At 50.2% G+C, this 14,777-nt stretch overlaps 1 protein-coding gene across 1 annotated transcript; it reads left to right on the top strand.

Moving 5' to 3' along the window:
• The first annotated feature begins 391 nt into the window (after positions 1 to 391).
• LOC144115705 (uncharacterized) lies at positions 392 to 3,583 on the top strand. Its single transcript, XM_077650179.1, has 2 exons — positions 392 to 712; positions 3,359 to 3,583. The coding sequence occupies exons 1-2, from the start codon at positions 392 to 394 to the stop codon at positions 3,581 to 3,583; spliced, it is 546 nt and encodes a 181-aa protein (XP_077506305.1).
• Positions 3,584 to 14,777: the final 11,194 nt, after the last annotated feature.

The following is a 14,777-nucleotide window of genomic DNA, read 5'->3' as shown; positions in this document are numbered from 1 at the left end:
CTCTTTCGTGTCTTCTCAGCTCCTGTAACGTATGCGGGACCTTGAGTAAGACTCGGCATGCAGGCATTCCTTAAGGCGCAATACCTTTTAGATGTTGCGCAAGTAGCCTGTCGCCATCAATGGGGCATGCGATGTGAGGAAAAAGGTATTTATTGGCACAAGGTCTATACACACTAAAAGGGTGTCAGTCTATCCCAATTCTTCGCTGTAGCACGTGTGCAGGGAAGCATCAGAGAAGTTTGGCCTCTAAGGCACCGAACAGCACCTAAACCAAATATATACGAGATAGACAGTGGCCTCGGCTCGGGCGCTCACACTACCCACTCTCACAAATTATGACTGATACCTGCGGGAGGCAGGGGACGATGACGAAGAAGAGCAGCGGCGCGCTATGCGTGACGTGCCCCAGCGACACCGCGCGCTCGCGCAGATCCAGACGCGTGAGCACTTCAGAATGCGCAGCCCTCCAGGAATGATGTTCTTTTCCAGCCGGCGTGTCCTCCGTTCGCTCAGACCCTTGGAGATCCAGGCGCTGCCGCCGTTGGAGTCAGCTGGCTTCGCAGGCAAGGTTCAGGGTCCCCACCAGCCGGAGGAGGTGGCACAGAGCTCCGACGAGGGGCCGTTCGGCGACGACTGCCGCTTCCAGCTCATCGCCTCCGTGAGCGCCCTCATGGGACGCACCGACTTGGCCAGCCACGCCGAGATCTTCAAGGTAACTTAAAGTAGGGGCGTACGCCACGACCACGATAAGGACAGACCGCAGCCCTTCTTGCGGCTCGCAGTAGTTTGATCAAGAAGGTTCGGGAAGATTCTCGCGGCAGATCTCTTGCGTCAATTACTTGCATGGTGCTGTCCGCTAGAAATACTGAGAAAAAAATTGTCGGCGTGGACAAATACAGCGCCGAAGCTTAATATTCGTCAACGTATAGCCAGTGGTTATATAATACCGTACGTCCGCTCTTGTGCAAAGCGAATGTATATGCTGCGCTCAGTATAATTAGCAACGCGCCGGAAGCGACTTTTCTGCGGTTTGCGCGTTGCGGGACTTCCAAGTGCTTCAGAGTGCATTGCTGCAAACGCGTCGCCTTTCGGAACCGCAGCTCGGTACACAACCTTTAAACACCACCGGGCTCGCTCTACGTTGTGAAGGGAGCTCCGGCCAAATCTTGTGGATTGCGATTCGTACTCATTGCCAGTAAGCATGAATCACACTACGTGCACCCGACCCTCTGTTTTCGTCCCGGCACAGTTCGGTGTGCACTCTCGCTTGAATTTTTAGAGCGAATATTTTCAGGTATGCTGCAGTTTCAATGCAAACACATCGAGCGACAGGTAGAGTAATGTGTGCTATGCTGCAGTCATACTATAGTATGACTTTAATTATTTTATCTGATTCTCCTTCGACGTTCGTTCAAAGCAACCTCTCATGCCTATGCCTCAGTATTTCACTTGAACTTCTCGAATATCATGCTGGCATAGGATTGCACGCACTTCTGAGCACGTCACCCCGCTTCTCACCGCGCAGCTAAGCATTAGACACGGCACTCTAGCGTCTGCTGCGAGTCCTTAGCCTGAATCTGCTGGTATTTACGTAAAACGATTCCCCTTAAGATTTAGGGTGGTGTGCCTTGTCGTTGTATGCGAATAGATGCTGTGGTTTCCGCGGTGCGCTTTTGTTTAGCTTACAGCACACCTTCGTATTTCTGCAAGGAATGAATGGTTTGGAGAAATACGCATCGCTTGGCCGCCATCTCACTATTCACATATCACATCTCATCTCACTCGCACTCTTTGGGCCACATCTGGTCCTGTCAGTTGGCTCAAACCAGAGGCGTGCTGCTCCTTGGTTATGGAAACACCAGCAAGCCGAGTTCTCCCATCTTCACAATCTTTCTTCTGCGTTGTGATTTCACAAGACATTTCCACGGCGCATAGGACATGCCTTGAATCCGAGCGCAGTGCCACGACACTCTACGTTGCCCCAAAAGTGTGTCTATTGCCTAGGTTCTGTGCTATGGGTAGACTGCCAAGCACCGTGGGTTGCAGCTTTGCGCGAGCTGAAGGGCCCCGGTGGGCCGTCGCCACGGGCACACTTGTGCGCCGTTGCGGCGTGCACTCAGTCTCCGCAGGGAGAAGAGCGGAGGGCTGCAAAGAAGAATGGCTGGAATTTTGAGGCATAAGACGCTTACTTGAGGTCATCCTCAAACGAAATTTAATATTTAGGAATCAACTCGTTCCAGGATGCGCACAGGCTTACTCGAGAGATTACTGCCTTACCCCTGGAGCTCCTTGCTGACAGCACTATTTGTCTGTGCGACCCTGTGTGTGCAGCTAAGCCTACATGTTCTTCTATCTCGTCCCAGGACGTGGTGATTCGTAAATATTAGGTGTCGTATGGGGACGACCTCAATAAATATCTGATCTCTGAAATTAGAGCCCTATTTCTCTGGGCCCTCCGATCTTCTCCATGAGGAGACTGAGTGTACGCCGCAACGGTGAACCACTAGGCGTGTGGCGATGGCTAACTGGGGCCCTTCAGTGCTTGGGAGCCTGCGCATAGCGCAGAACCTAGACAGTAGACACACTTTTGAATCAACGTAGATTCTTATGGCACTGCGCTCGGATTCAAGGTATGCATGCCTGTGCGTGGTGGAAAGGCCTTGTGAAATCACAGCTCAGCACAATGATTGTAGAAATGAGAGAATTCGGTTTGTTGGTGTTTTCACAACCATGGAGCAGCACGCCTCTGGGTGAGCCAACTGCAGGACCAGATGAGGGCCAAGAGTGCGAGTGAGATGAGATGTGATATGTGAAGAGTGAGATGGGGGCCAAGCGATGCGTATTCATCCGAACCACTCGTTTCTTGTAGAGAGAAAAGTTGTGCGGTAAGCTTAAGAAAAGCGCACTGCTGCAGTAGTAAGGCTGCGGCCTCTTGAGGTAACCACAGTCGGGTCGGGAGAGTGCGGGCAATGAACGGACGCTCCGCCTGTCACAGGACGCAGTACCCTGTGTAGGCAGTCTCTAGCCGCCGTAGATCACAGGAACCTGTTAACAAAATGCTATCAGTATTTAAGGTATAGATGACCTATTCATTTAATCGTTGTGTCCTTCTCAGTAGCGCTTAAAGAGTGAAGCACTGCACTGCGCAAGAGGTAGATTTCCACTTCTTTTACATTGGAAGCAGTTACCGCCGGGGATTATGCTGTACACATAGTGCTGCTCTAGCTTTCAGACATCTTTGTCGCAAACAGCCAGTGTGTAATTTCACAGGACATTTTTGCCGTGTTCGCCATGTTTCTGGCGCCAAATTGTGCATACAGGTCAGCTGCATTTGCATCTCACGATCTTGCCATATCAGGGCAGCGCACTATTCATGAACCACTGGCCAGGAGCCTACGCCAACGTGACCTCTACTGAATGGAAACGGCTGACCATGCTGCTCGAAGCCAATGGTTCGTGCAGTCACCGTACACTGCGCGAGCTCCCTGATCCCGCAGTTGCTTGCGGCCGCGCCGTGCCCTGCACCGCCTGGGACTACAACCTGCTAGCTAAACAGGCTATATTACAGGAAAATAGCCAATAGTTGCTTACCAAAGGATGTCACCATTCTCTGAAAGTAACAGAAAAAAAGATCATCTTAAAGCTCCTCAGCCCATGAAGTAGGGCTAGTTATCATCTATGACTACACAATTTGCTCAAAAAATGGGACGCATTGAAGAGGAGCGAAAACACGAACGCTCGTGTTGTCTCTTCTCTTTAGTACTTCCTGTTTTCTTCGCTGATTCTGCAGTCATCTCTAAAAGTTGTCTCTGCGAAACTAATTTCTTGTCGAAATTTTCGCACTGCCACAAACAGCCCTATGCTCGTTAATGCCTTTTAGCGGTTCACTTTATATTTGGTGATCGTTTATAATTTGTAGCCTTCGCGTTCCATAGAAATTATAAATCGGCGGAAGCGCACAAAACGCAGACATCACTCCCTACCTGGGAGACATTACCTCTTCCTGCAGGCGCCAACTGTGTGTCTAGCGGCACTGCGTGATAGACGAAAAAGCGAAAATTATCTCTTTATTGAATAAACATAGTTTTTTTTTCTTTAGCGGCGCTCGCAGTACGAGGATTGGACCATTCATAATGCCTACATCTTTTACACCGCGAGCTACTACCACCTGTTCGGGGAGCGGTACTAGGTTCAAGGATTGCTAGTCCAGCATAACATCTTTTATACCAGCAGGAACGATCGTTGCGTTAATTTCGCAAGGCCTATCTGTGCGCCCCGTATTCGTTGCGCTAACTTGCGCATAAATTGCATCCAAATTTTAAGCGCGCCAATCTGGTAATTGCAGGGTAGCGCACTATTCATGGACCACTGGCCAACAGCCTACGCCAACATGAATGCTGCCGAATGGAAACGGCCGGTCCTGCTGCTGGAAGGCGACTGCTCGAACAGTCACTGTATGCCGCTCAAGCCCACGGTTCCAGCTGTTCCTTACGGCCGCGCCGTGACCTCCACCGAGCCAGTCAATAACCCGGCAATTCGCGGCACAAGCGGCGTCAGTGAATGGAGCCTCGTCTGGGACCGTCGCCGATTTGTAATGACCTCCACCAGCTGCTGGCGTGATGCGTAGTAGGCGAACTGCCGAGCTTGCCTTCCACACACCGTCAGCTTGGTGGTGTCACCGGTGATGGGCAACACTGCTGGCAGTGTTGGCTGTCGCCTGTTGTGTACATGCCGGTTGTGGTGCTCATAATTACTGAATCAGCCGGCGGGTGGAATGCTTCATTCGCCTTCTTTGTGTCGATACGAAACACCACGCCGTCAACCTCGCTTCCTGCCGGCATGTTCGACCTGCTTTTCCGAGTGCTCGCATCCAGGCGGCGATTGTGGTTCTAGGCGGGGGCATGGACGCTGTTTCCTTCAGTGCACCCACAGTGTTTTCGGTGTTCAGAAATTACAGACAGGGCCGGACCATACGCAGTGAGCCAGACCGTTAAGTATCTGGCCCTCGAGATGGCCTCGCTCGTCCTGCTGCCCGTCACATATGGACGGCGCTTGAAGAAAACTGCGTCATTCTTGACTTCGGCCTCTAAGAGCCACTGGTAGCTTGCGCCGCATGCATGAAAGGGGCGGTGAGGTGATGCGGGAGCTGCTTCTAGGAGTGCGTTGTCGACCCTCCTCATTTAGCACAGCGAGCAGCACCGGGAGCAACAGACGATGCCCGAGAAGTATGTGGTCAGTGCCTCGTGCTGCTCGAGCATGGGGCAAAGAGGCATTTTCAATTATTTCGTTCGTCCTTCGGCGTTTTGCTTGCCCGTAGAAGACGCTTGGAAATTTTACACTCGGGAGACTGCTGGGCAAGAACTGAGTTGCAGTTTCGTTTGTGCCATTGTGTTTGTCCTTTGATCTTCCTTGTACTCTCACTTTTTCTGTCCTCTTGCAATAATGCCTGTACTCACGGGACTTATAAAGATTTGTGAATAATGTTAATGCTGCCATGTGCTGTAGCTGGTGAACAGGTGGCAAGTGGCTCGATTTGCGCAGCGATTGCCTGCACGCTGGTAGTTGATGCGAACAACTACAAGTGGTGCTGCCTACCGCAATGACAAAAGGGAAGGGCACGTATTTTCATCTTAGCTTAGTTCTACTGCATTTAGTTCACGTACTCGTAAGTAGTTGTGCGTCGCCCTTAGAATAGAGCCTTATGGGTAGAGCCAGGAAGGATCTTCTAACCGGGAAATTCAACGTGGGTTCTACGCCGGAGATGAAAAGGGCACTTCTATATAGAAGACACACCAAACCCACCAAGCTTTGCGCAAAAGCGGATGAAAAGGTGAATGCGTTGGCGCATCAGGCAGCGAAAGCAGCCAGGGTAAGAGAACGCGCTGCTCAGCACGAATAACCTTATCACGCTTGCACTTGCCTACAGAAAAGAAAGACTGCAGTTTTCCGAATCGCTTGTTATTTAGGCTTATTCGCCAATGTACGGAAAACTTACTGATGTTTGAGGGGATAGTCAGTTCAGCTATAGCTTCATTGTGCCTCTTGTTCAGGCTATCCTATTTCGAACGTATATTCACGAAAGGAGCGAACAGTCATTCATACTGAAAAAAGCATACGGGAACGTACTTTTTTTTTATACTCGTGTTGACTACAGGACAGAATACACTGAGTAATCATTCTTTGTCGGTGTGTGTTACAGAAAGCATAAAAGGTAATCGCTAGTGCTACTACAATTCGCGGCTGTGTAGCCACCTCCTTTCGAAAGTCTTCATGTTACGTGTAGCTTGAAGTTAAGATTGTTCACCAGCGCCGCTCCAGGTGAGAATTGTGGACGTATTTTTTCCGTTCCTGCTCAGGTGCCACGTAGAGCGTGATCTACTCGGGAAGACGTCAGCTGTAGGAGAGCCCATCAATGTTGGTTATATGGCATCAATACTTACTGAGCCGAGAGCCCCCTTCTTTTGAGCATACAAGGGTAAGGAAATGAGGGGTTGATTAGGTTATAAATACGAATCAATCTAGAAGCCATAAAAGCGAATGGAGGCATGTGGGTATCTTTTTTTTTGTAGTGACGTTGATGGGACAAGATTTTTGAGCACTTATTTTAGACAAATAATTTTACAGAGAATAGAAGAAGGGGGAACCCAGCTGGCCGGGGGATCATGTTTGACAATGCCACCAGACCTGTGTGGGTCCCCGCTTGACCACATTCTACGTGGCACTCGCAGTGTAACGCATGTCCACCGTTATTGACGGACCTGGCGGTGGTGAGCATTCTAGACAGAAGACTACACGATGAATACCTCCGAAAGCGGTATAGCCAGGCAGTCACCGTAGCTCACTTGGGAGAGCACGGTACACAGAGGCGGAGGCTTTGGGATGAAATCCTCCCAACGGCTTGTGGATGCTTTTCATTCTACTTTATGTAACGTTGTCTGCCGTCTGCAATGATTACACAGTTAATTTCCTTGCCTAATCAACACCCCCTAAAGTAGAAATTAACATTACTTTATGGCCTCTTTGGTTTCAGTGGCCTGGAATCTTAATGAGCTCCTCATCTCCTTATCCATGCCTTTTTTACTCAGGGCCTTGCGTTGCTTCTGACTGGTGTGTGCGAGTGAGTTGTGCTCCCGTCCTTTGTGTACCGGATGTACTCCGTTCTTAACTGACCGGTGTTAGACACTCAACTATGTAAACTGGTCGGTGACGCCTTCAGGAATGACTTTTCTAAAGAGTAGTTGTGTGCGAATATTTGAAATTTTCAGATATCCAATCTAATATTCATCTATTCGATTCGTTGAACGAATTAAATAGTGTACTTTTAAAATTATTCGAAAAGAATCGAACGCGATCTCAAATTTTCGGACAGTTCTAGAAAAACAGACACAAGAACACAATCGAGCATGCTGCAGTTTACTTCTGCAGCTGTTTCAAAGACAGGGCCCACTCCGGCGTTGCACAGCATGAAGCCAGGATTGATCCGCGCATCCATCGCCGCGACGCGTCAATTCATGCGGTGGCGTGCATGGCGACCAAAACGTACGGCTTCCAAAAGTGGTCGACTCGACAGCGTTCAGCCAGCTTCAGTAAACCGAGCATTCGTGCCTGATATCGGTGGCCACTGCTCCTAACTCTCGTCCCTCTCCTCAGCCTTGATGTAACGCTAAGTTTGTTCGCCGTCGTCGTCAGTAGCAACCGGCAGTTTTCCGAGGCGCATAAAATGACGGCCACAGAGTGAAAATACTGTCTCAGTGCTGCGTGCGTCAGATAAAGAGAAAACATGTCTGTGCAGTATTTCGAAAGCTAAAGCTGTAACTATATTGTCACTGTGTAAGTGACAAGACAGAGACCCGGCAAGAGAGGTCTCGGCAGCACGTCCTTCAGTGGGGTAGACGGCGAATTTTAACGTTCTTCAATGCTGGCGCCGCCAGCGTCTACGTCTTATTTGCCTGAGCGCCACCTGGCATTCCTCCCCTCTTAAAAAACGCGCGCAGGAGAGCGCGCGAACACAAGCGCACGCAACCACACTCAAGCACACAAGGAAGGTTCGAAGAATCTAGGGGGTCTCCGTGCAAAATACGGCTTCATGCGTAAAACTTGGTCGATCTCTGGACGGGGTAGTCGACGGGTTCTCTCCTGGGGAAGTGCCGCGTCCGGTAGTACCTTGTAATTAACGTCGCTGACGCGCCGCAAGAGTTTATAAGGACGGAAGTAGCGGCAAATGAGTTTTTCGGAGAAGCCTCGCCATCGAACAGGTATCCATACCCAAGCCTTGTCGCCGGGATTGTAGAAGACTTGTCTGTGCCGGATGTAGTATTGGCGCGAGTCTTCATCTCGATGCTGTGTGATGTGAATACGTGCTAGCTGACGAGCCTGCTCGGCTTCGTGGGCAAACTCCTCAGCTTCAGCAGAAAGTTGGTCATCGGTTGCGCAAGGAAGCATTGCTTCGAGCATCGTCGGAACCTCCCTGCCGTAGAGGAGGCGGAACGGTGTGAAACGGGTCGCCTCTTGAACTGCTGTATTATAGGCGAATATCACGTTGGTATGATCATGTCCCAAGTCCTGTGTTGCACATCGACGTACATCGCCAGCATGTCCGCCATTGTCTTATTAGGCGGCTCTGTCAGCCCATTTGCCTGCGGGTGGAAAGCAGTAGTTTTACGGTGGGTCGTACCGCTTAGTTGAAAAATTTCGGCCATCATCTGGGAAGTGAAGGAGGTCTCTCGGTCGGTAATGACGTAGGTCGGGGCGCCCTGCGGAAGTACGATCACATTCATGAAGATATCCGCCACCTCGGACGCTGTGCCGCGAGATAAGGCTTCGGCCTCGGCGTATCGATTGAGGCAGCCTGTTGCAATGATGATGTACCGGTTGCCACCCGAGGACGAGAACCGGCGTATTCAGCATGGTATGGCCGATGGCCCACCCGAGGACAAAGAAAAAAAGCCGAGAAGGTCCATGCCGACCTGATCCAACGGGGCACGTGGGGGTGCAATAGTGGAGGAGCTCCGCGGGCATTGCGGCCGGGACCTTACGGCGCTGTCATTACCAACAGCTCTGCACATAGCGTTTGACTACAGTGACAAGCATGGGCCCGTACAACAGCTGGAGTATTCTGGAAAGCGTGCGAGAGTGTCCCAAATGGCCCGAGGCTGGTTCGTCGTGGCACGTAGAAAGTATTTCCCCTTGATGTGTTGTCGGCACGACGAGGAGGTACGCTCGCGGACTAGAACCAGGGTTCTTCTTATAGAGCACGCGTCGTTTCAGAAAAAATGACGACAGGTGTCGAGAAAAACATTTAGGAACGGTGGCTCGCTGACCGTCCAAATAATCGACGAGGGGTTGTAACGGTGGATCGGCGTGCTGCTGGGTTGACAAATCAGAAGAATGGATAGGCCCAAGGAAACTGATGTCGTCGTCCGTGTCGGGTGTTGAGAGTTGGACAGGTGCACGAGAGACGGTGTCGGCGTCTTCATGCTTATGTCCGGACTTATAGACAATGGTGATGTCAAAGTCCTGCAAGCGAAGGCTCCATCGCGCCAGGCGTCCAGACGGGTAACGGACCCGTCCAGACGGGTTAGAGTGGTGGTCAGTGACCACTTTGAAATTGCGACCGTAAAGAAAAGGGCGAAATTTCGCAGCGGCCCAAATAATGGCGAGGCATTCTTTTGCTGTCGTGGAATAGTTAGTCTCTGCGCGCGACAGAGCGCGGCTTGCATATGCCATGACTCGTTCAACGCCATCCTGGCGTTGCACGAGAACCGCGCCGAGGCCGATTTTGCTGGCATCGGTGTGTATTTCAGTGTCACCACGCTCATCAAAATGGCCAAGAGCGGGAGGCGTTCGAAGACGCAGGCGGAGCTTGACGAAAGCCACGTCTTGTTCGTGGGACCAAACAAAAGGTATGGCGTCGCGGGTGATTCGAGTCAGATGTTCTGCGAGGTCAGCGAAATTTTCAATAAAACGCCGATAGTGACTGCAGACCCCTAGAAAGCGCCGAACAGCTTTCTTTTCACCTGGGGGTGGAAATTCCGCAACCGCGGCAAGCTTGTCGGGGTCGGGCTTCACGCCGGCGGCGCTGACGACATGTCCGAGAAATTTCAGCTCCTGGTAACCGAAGAACATTTCTGGGGCTTCAATGTCAGGTTAGCTGAACGAAGGCTTGACGCCAGGCATGAGATGAAGCACCTTTTTGTCCTCGGACATTGCAGGGTCCGCGCTCCTGAAGAGGCGCGTCATGTCCTCTACATACGCGGCAACGTTTTCATTTGGAGGCTGAACGCGAGATTGCAGAGCGCAATCTTCCCGTTCGCGACGATCCGAGCTGCCGTATGTTTCTGTGATACGACGCCGGAACTCACTCCAAGAGGACAACGGGTCTCCGCGGTTCTCCAACCATGTCCGTGTGCCGTCGTCTAAGCTGAACTAGACGTTCCTGAGCTGGGCGGCGTCATCCCAATGGTTGAACGCAGCAACTGGCTCGTAGTGCTGCAACCAGTCTTCCACGTCTTCAAAGATATGTCGCCGTGGAAGGACTTCGGCATGCGGAGGTTCTGGAGCGTGAAGAAGGGTGTGGTCGCCCCAGGCATTGGGTGGTCGCGGCAGGAATTGAGGAGGTCGGGCCAGGCATTGAGGCGGCGCCAAGTTGTTCTGTGCAGATACCCAATGGGGCAGGCTCGGGTGGTGAGCCACGAATCCGGCGGCGGGCACGGTGGACGGGAGTCTTGACGGGTATAGGACTGGAGCGTCGGCTAACCGTTGGGGTACGGGACATGAGATCGATCCCATCTCCACCAGATTTGTCATGGTGTTGGTGACAAGACAGGGAGCCGGCACGAGAGGTCTCGGAAGCACGTCCTTCGGTGGTGGAGACGGCAAACTTTAACGTCCTTCAATCCGAGCGCCACCAGAGTCAACGTCTTTATGCCTCAGCGCCACATGGCAATATATAGCCAGAAATTCTGGACAAGTGCTTTCTTCAGCGGGAAGTTATTTATGAACGCCTTTTTTTCGGAGATCATAAGCATCCACCATAGCAGTCAATATGGTAAGGCTTAAAAATATATATTTACAAAGGAGATTTGGAGATGTATACAGCACGAAACAGCCAAAAAGCCATACAATAAGGGCCAGCGCCTGAATACACTTTGTCCTCTTCGTCCTCCACACACTAACACATTACTTCCATACCGTACAAGCACCATAATCCTGGGAGACCTTATAACTCAACCACGAAGCAGAGGAGCAACGCAAAGTGATCGGTCTCTCCGTGACCGCCGCTGAGTACAAAGGGATTCCGGCCGACGGTTAGGGCAATGAATGGGAGTTGATGACAATGCCTTCTACTCTGTCATTTTTGATTGGTGCCAATGAAACTTATTTCACTCTCTTTCTCGTCATCTTTTTTGTCCAAGCCTACGGCCGTAACAATATATCCTCATATTCCTCCTCTCGACGCTTGTAATTTTCTGCCATTCATTGCAAAAAGCGCAGGAAAACCTTCAAAAGCTAGATCTTGCTAGGTATCAAAAGATTAGACCGCCCCCAAAATATGTTAATAGCAGTATCTTACAGTATTTCGCAGTTGCCTCACAATTAAAAATGACGTTCAAGAAATCTGGATTTGTCCATGAAGTATGGCGTTCCCGCAGTATTTTAGCAGTCGCGCAGGAATATTTGCTTCGCAGGAATATTGACACAAGTAGCGAATAATCATACAAACGTTCGATTCGTAGTAGATTCGGTTCTTTCTTTATTCTATTCGCATTCGGTCTGGTACCGAAGCTAGACACTTCGTGTTTTGATTCGGTTTCAAAAAAGTACTGCTTTCCATAGGACGATCGCACTGCCTCCGTAGTGCCAGTGCCTGCCACACCTTGTGAGCACGGACACAATGGCTGACCCTATTTAGTGCCGCTGATGTGCCCTTGTCCGACGCCTCGCAGATTTCGCCCGTTTTACAAGCTGGGTTTTGAAGCTGCCGATTGTAATGTGAATGCAGACGCGACAGTTTGAAGCAAGAAAAATCTCACTGCATAGCGCGGGCGTTTTGGTATGTAAATTAAAAAAGATACCAAAGAAGGTGTATCAAAAGTCTGGTGCGTGCAGCAATGAGGAAAAAAGAACCGTCCAGTGACACCCTTACATGCGGCGAATCGAAATGTTAACGAATATATGGTAGCATATAATCTACACATTCATAAGCGAGAATTCGTTTTCATCTACTGTCTCCTTTTTCAACGCCTTGATATCTAGAAAAGGTGCAGCAGATTGCCTACAAGCAAGTAGTTTGTCCACCAATATGAAGGCCATCGAGGTAGACCCAGACACAAAGCACGTATATTCTAGGCCGTTAACAGTAAGTGCGCGCGGACACGGTTGGTGTCGGTAGGAGATTAGATGATCACGTGATCATATATCGTGGTGTAAGAGAAACGCGGTTATGCCATTTTAATGATCACTGGTGGCGCAACCTACGATGCAGATTATAGTATTAGAGTAAATATTGAAAATTGGCTTTGGAGTAAAAATTGAAAATTGGCTTTTTGGGGCACCCGCCGCGGTGGCTCAGTGGTTAGCGCGCTCGGCTACTGATCCGCAGTTCCAGGGTTCGAACCCGACCGCGGCGGCTACGTTTTATGGAGGGAAAACGCTAAGGCGCCCGTGTGCTGTGCGATGTCGATGCACGTTAAAGGTCCCCAGGTGGTGGAAATTATTCCGGAGCCCTCAACTACGGCACATGTTTCTTCCTCTCTTCTTTCACTCTCTCCTTTATTTCTTCCCTTACGACGCGGTTCAGGTGTCCGCCGATATGTGAGATAGATACTGCGCCATTTCCTTTCCCCCAAAAAACGAAATATATTTTGGGGGGAAAGGAAATGGCACAGTATCTGTCTCACACATCGGCGCACACCTCAACCGCGCCGTAAGGGAATGAGCCAAGGAGGGAGTGAAAGAAGAAAAAAAGAGAGGTGTCGTAGTGGTGGACTTCGAAATAATTTCGACCACCTGATGATCTTTAACGTGCACTGACATCGCACAGCACTCGGGCGTTTATGCGTTTCGCCTGAAAATTTGTATTATAGCGGCGCGGATCAAGTTCTCTGTAGTGAATGATCTTTCATGATTTCGCGTCACCCGAAAAGCTACACAGAATAGAGCGTTAGAGTTGAATTGATATTTTAGCATTTGATGACTCATCGAACACGCTCCCCTTCAGGTCGAGATATGATGTCGCGATAAAGAGAAATAAGCCTATGAAAAGCGGTGCCATCGGTGGCAGCTGTGGTTTGCCAGCGGTTTCTGTGAGAGAATGCAGAATCGAATTACCAGCACCTTCCCAGGTTCGTGTCGCGTAATGTTCCCGGAGAGCATCCGGCAATGTTTTACGGGAATATTTTACATATTTCATTTCTTTCTGGCTTTCAAGGTAAATGCGAATATTCGAACACTTGAAACAGCGAATCGAATGTCCTTTTCTATTCCTAGGAAGACTGAAAAAGGGCTGCATGAAGTTTATTCGAAGCGAATAGAACAATTGCTTAAGCTTTCGAATACATTAAGAATAATTGCCCCGGACTTCGAATAAGGCCCATTTGTCTTCCACGACTATTCCAGAAACAGGGGCCACACTCGCCGCGTGCCATGCTGCCGCAGGTATGCGCGAGATGCAGGGTTCAGCGCCGCGACATGCTCCATTCACGTGGCGACGTTCGTAATGCTTACACATGCCTCAGAGATTGGACAGCGCAGGGTCCAGGCAGGTTCAGCAAACCCAGGCTTGACGGCCGATCTCGGAGGCCTTATCTGATACCTAACTCTCGTCCATATTATGCACCCTGCTTAGGTATAGCGTTAGTTTATTCTCTTCCGTCATCAACAGCCAGGGGGTACTTTTCCTGTGCTGTTTGTTAACTTGACGATGATAGAGTTAATAAACTGCGTTGTTGCGAATCCCGAATAGAGGTCGGTGTTGCGTCTTTAACAGTTATAGCTCCATACTACTCATGCAGTGATAACTGCATAAGTAGTAGCGTAATACCGCTGCGTCGCCGGTGGCGCTTCTTATTCGCACGGTTGCTCGTTAAATATTCGCTTAGGTAGCGAATGTGCCCAAAAATATTCGATTCAGTTCTCTCCCTATTATATTCATATTCAATTCGGTTTTACCTAAACTATTTGTATTCGATCCTGTCTAGAAAACGTACCATTCGCATGCTCCTATGCTTTTGTCTTTTGTTCTTAATCACGAAGGGCCGTCCTATTCCTCCCGAAGCATTCTCTCGTTGACCAGGGCTCGTAGTCGCGCGTCAATATTTTGTTAGTATCAAATGTATACATCCCAGCTCATTGATTTGGATTTGCACTAGCTCTTCCAGAGACGGTTGACGCTTGAAGGTTGCACTGTGAAATGTCTGTCGTGGATTGAGCGAGCACGCTGCTGCATCGAGTTGAAACGGGTCGTTGCGGCGTGTCACGACCACTGCAGCAGTTGCATTCCAAAACGACGCCTAAACACGCACCACCGTCAGCTTTGTGGCTCAGTCAGCTAGACCGAAGGAGGAAATCACTCTAGAACGGGTATCAATATCGGGGCAATTGAAGCTCCAGCCGATGCTCGCTAGCGGTATTCTGCGCGTTAGGCGGAGGCACCACGCTTGGAAGCTTATGCCGAGCGCTCGACAGTCTGCGTAACAGTGCGTTCGTCTCGCGTCCTTTGGGTTCTACTCCTCCGGTTCGCAGACTGAGTTGTCAGAAAGCGAGCCATCTCTCCAGAT

The sequence above is a fragment of the Amblyomma americanum genome, chromosome 1, assembly GCF_052857255.1.
Source record: "Amblyomma americanum isolate KBUSLIRL-KWMA chromosome 1, ASM5285725v1, whole genome shotgun sequence".
NCBI lineage: Eukaryota > Metazoa > Arthropoda > Arachnida > Ixodida > Ixodidae > Amblyomma > Amblyomma americanum.
Note: the sequence above shows the minus strand (reverse complement) of the source record. Positions and strands in the feature narration are given on the sequence as shown.

Coding starts and splice junctions, on each gene's coding strand:
- LOC144115705 (XM_077650179.1), top strand. CDS start 392: ATGCGTGACGTGCCCCAGCGACACCGCGCGCTCGCGCAGATCCAGACG. Junction 713..3,358: donor GCCACGCCGAGATCTTCAAG/GTAACTTAAAGT, acceptor TTGCCATATCAG/GGCAGCGCACTATTCATGAA.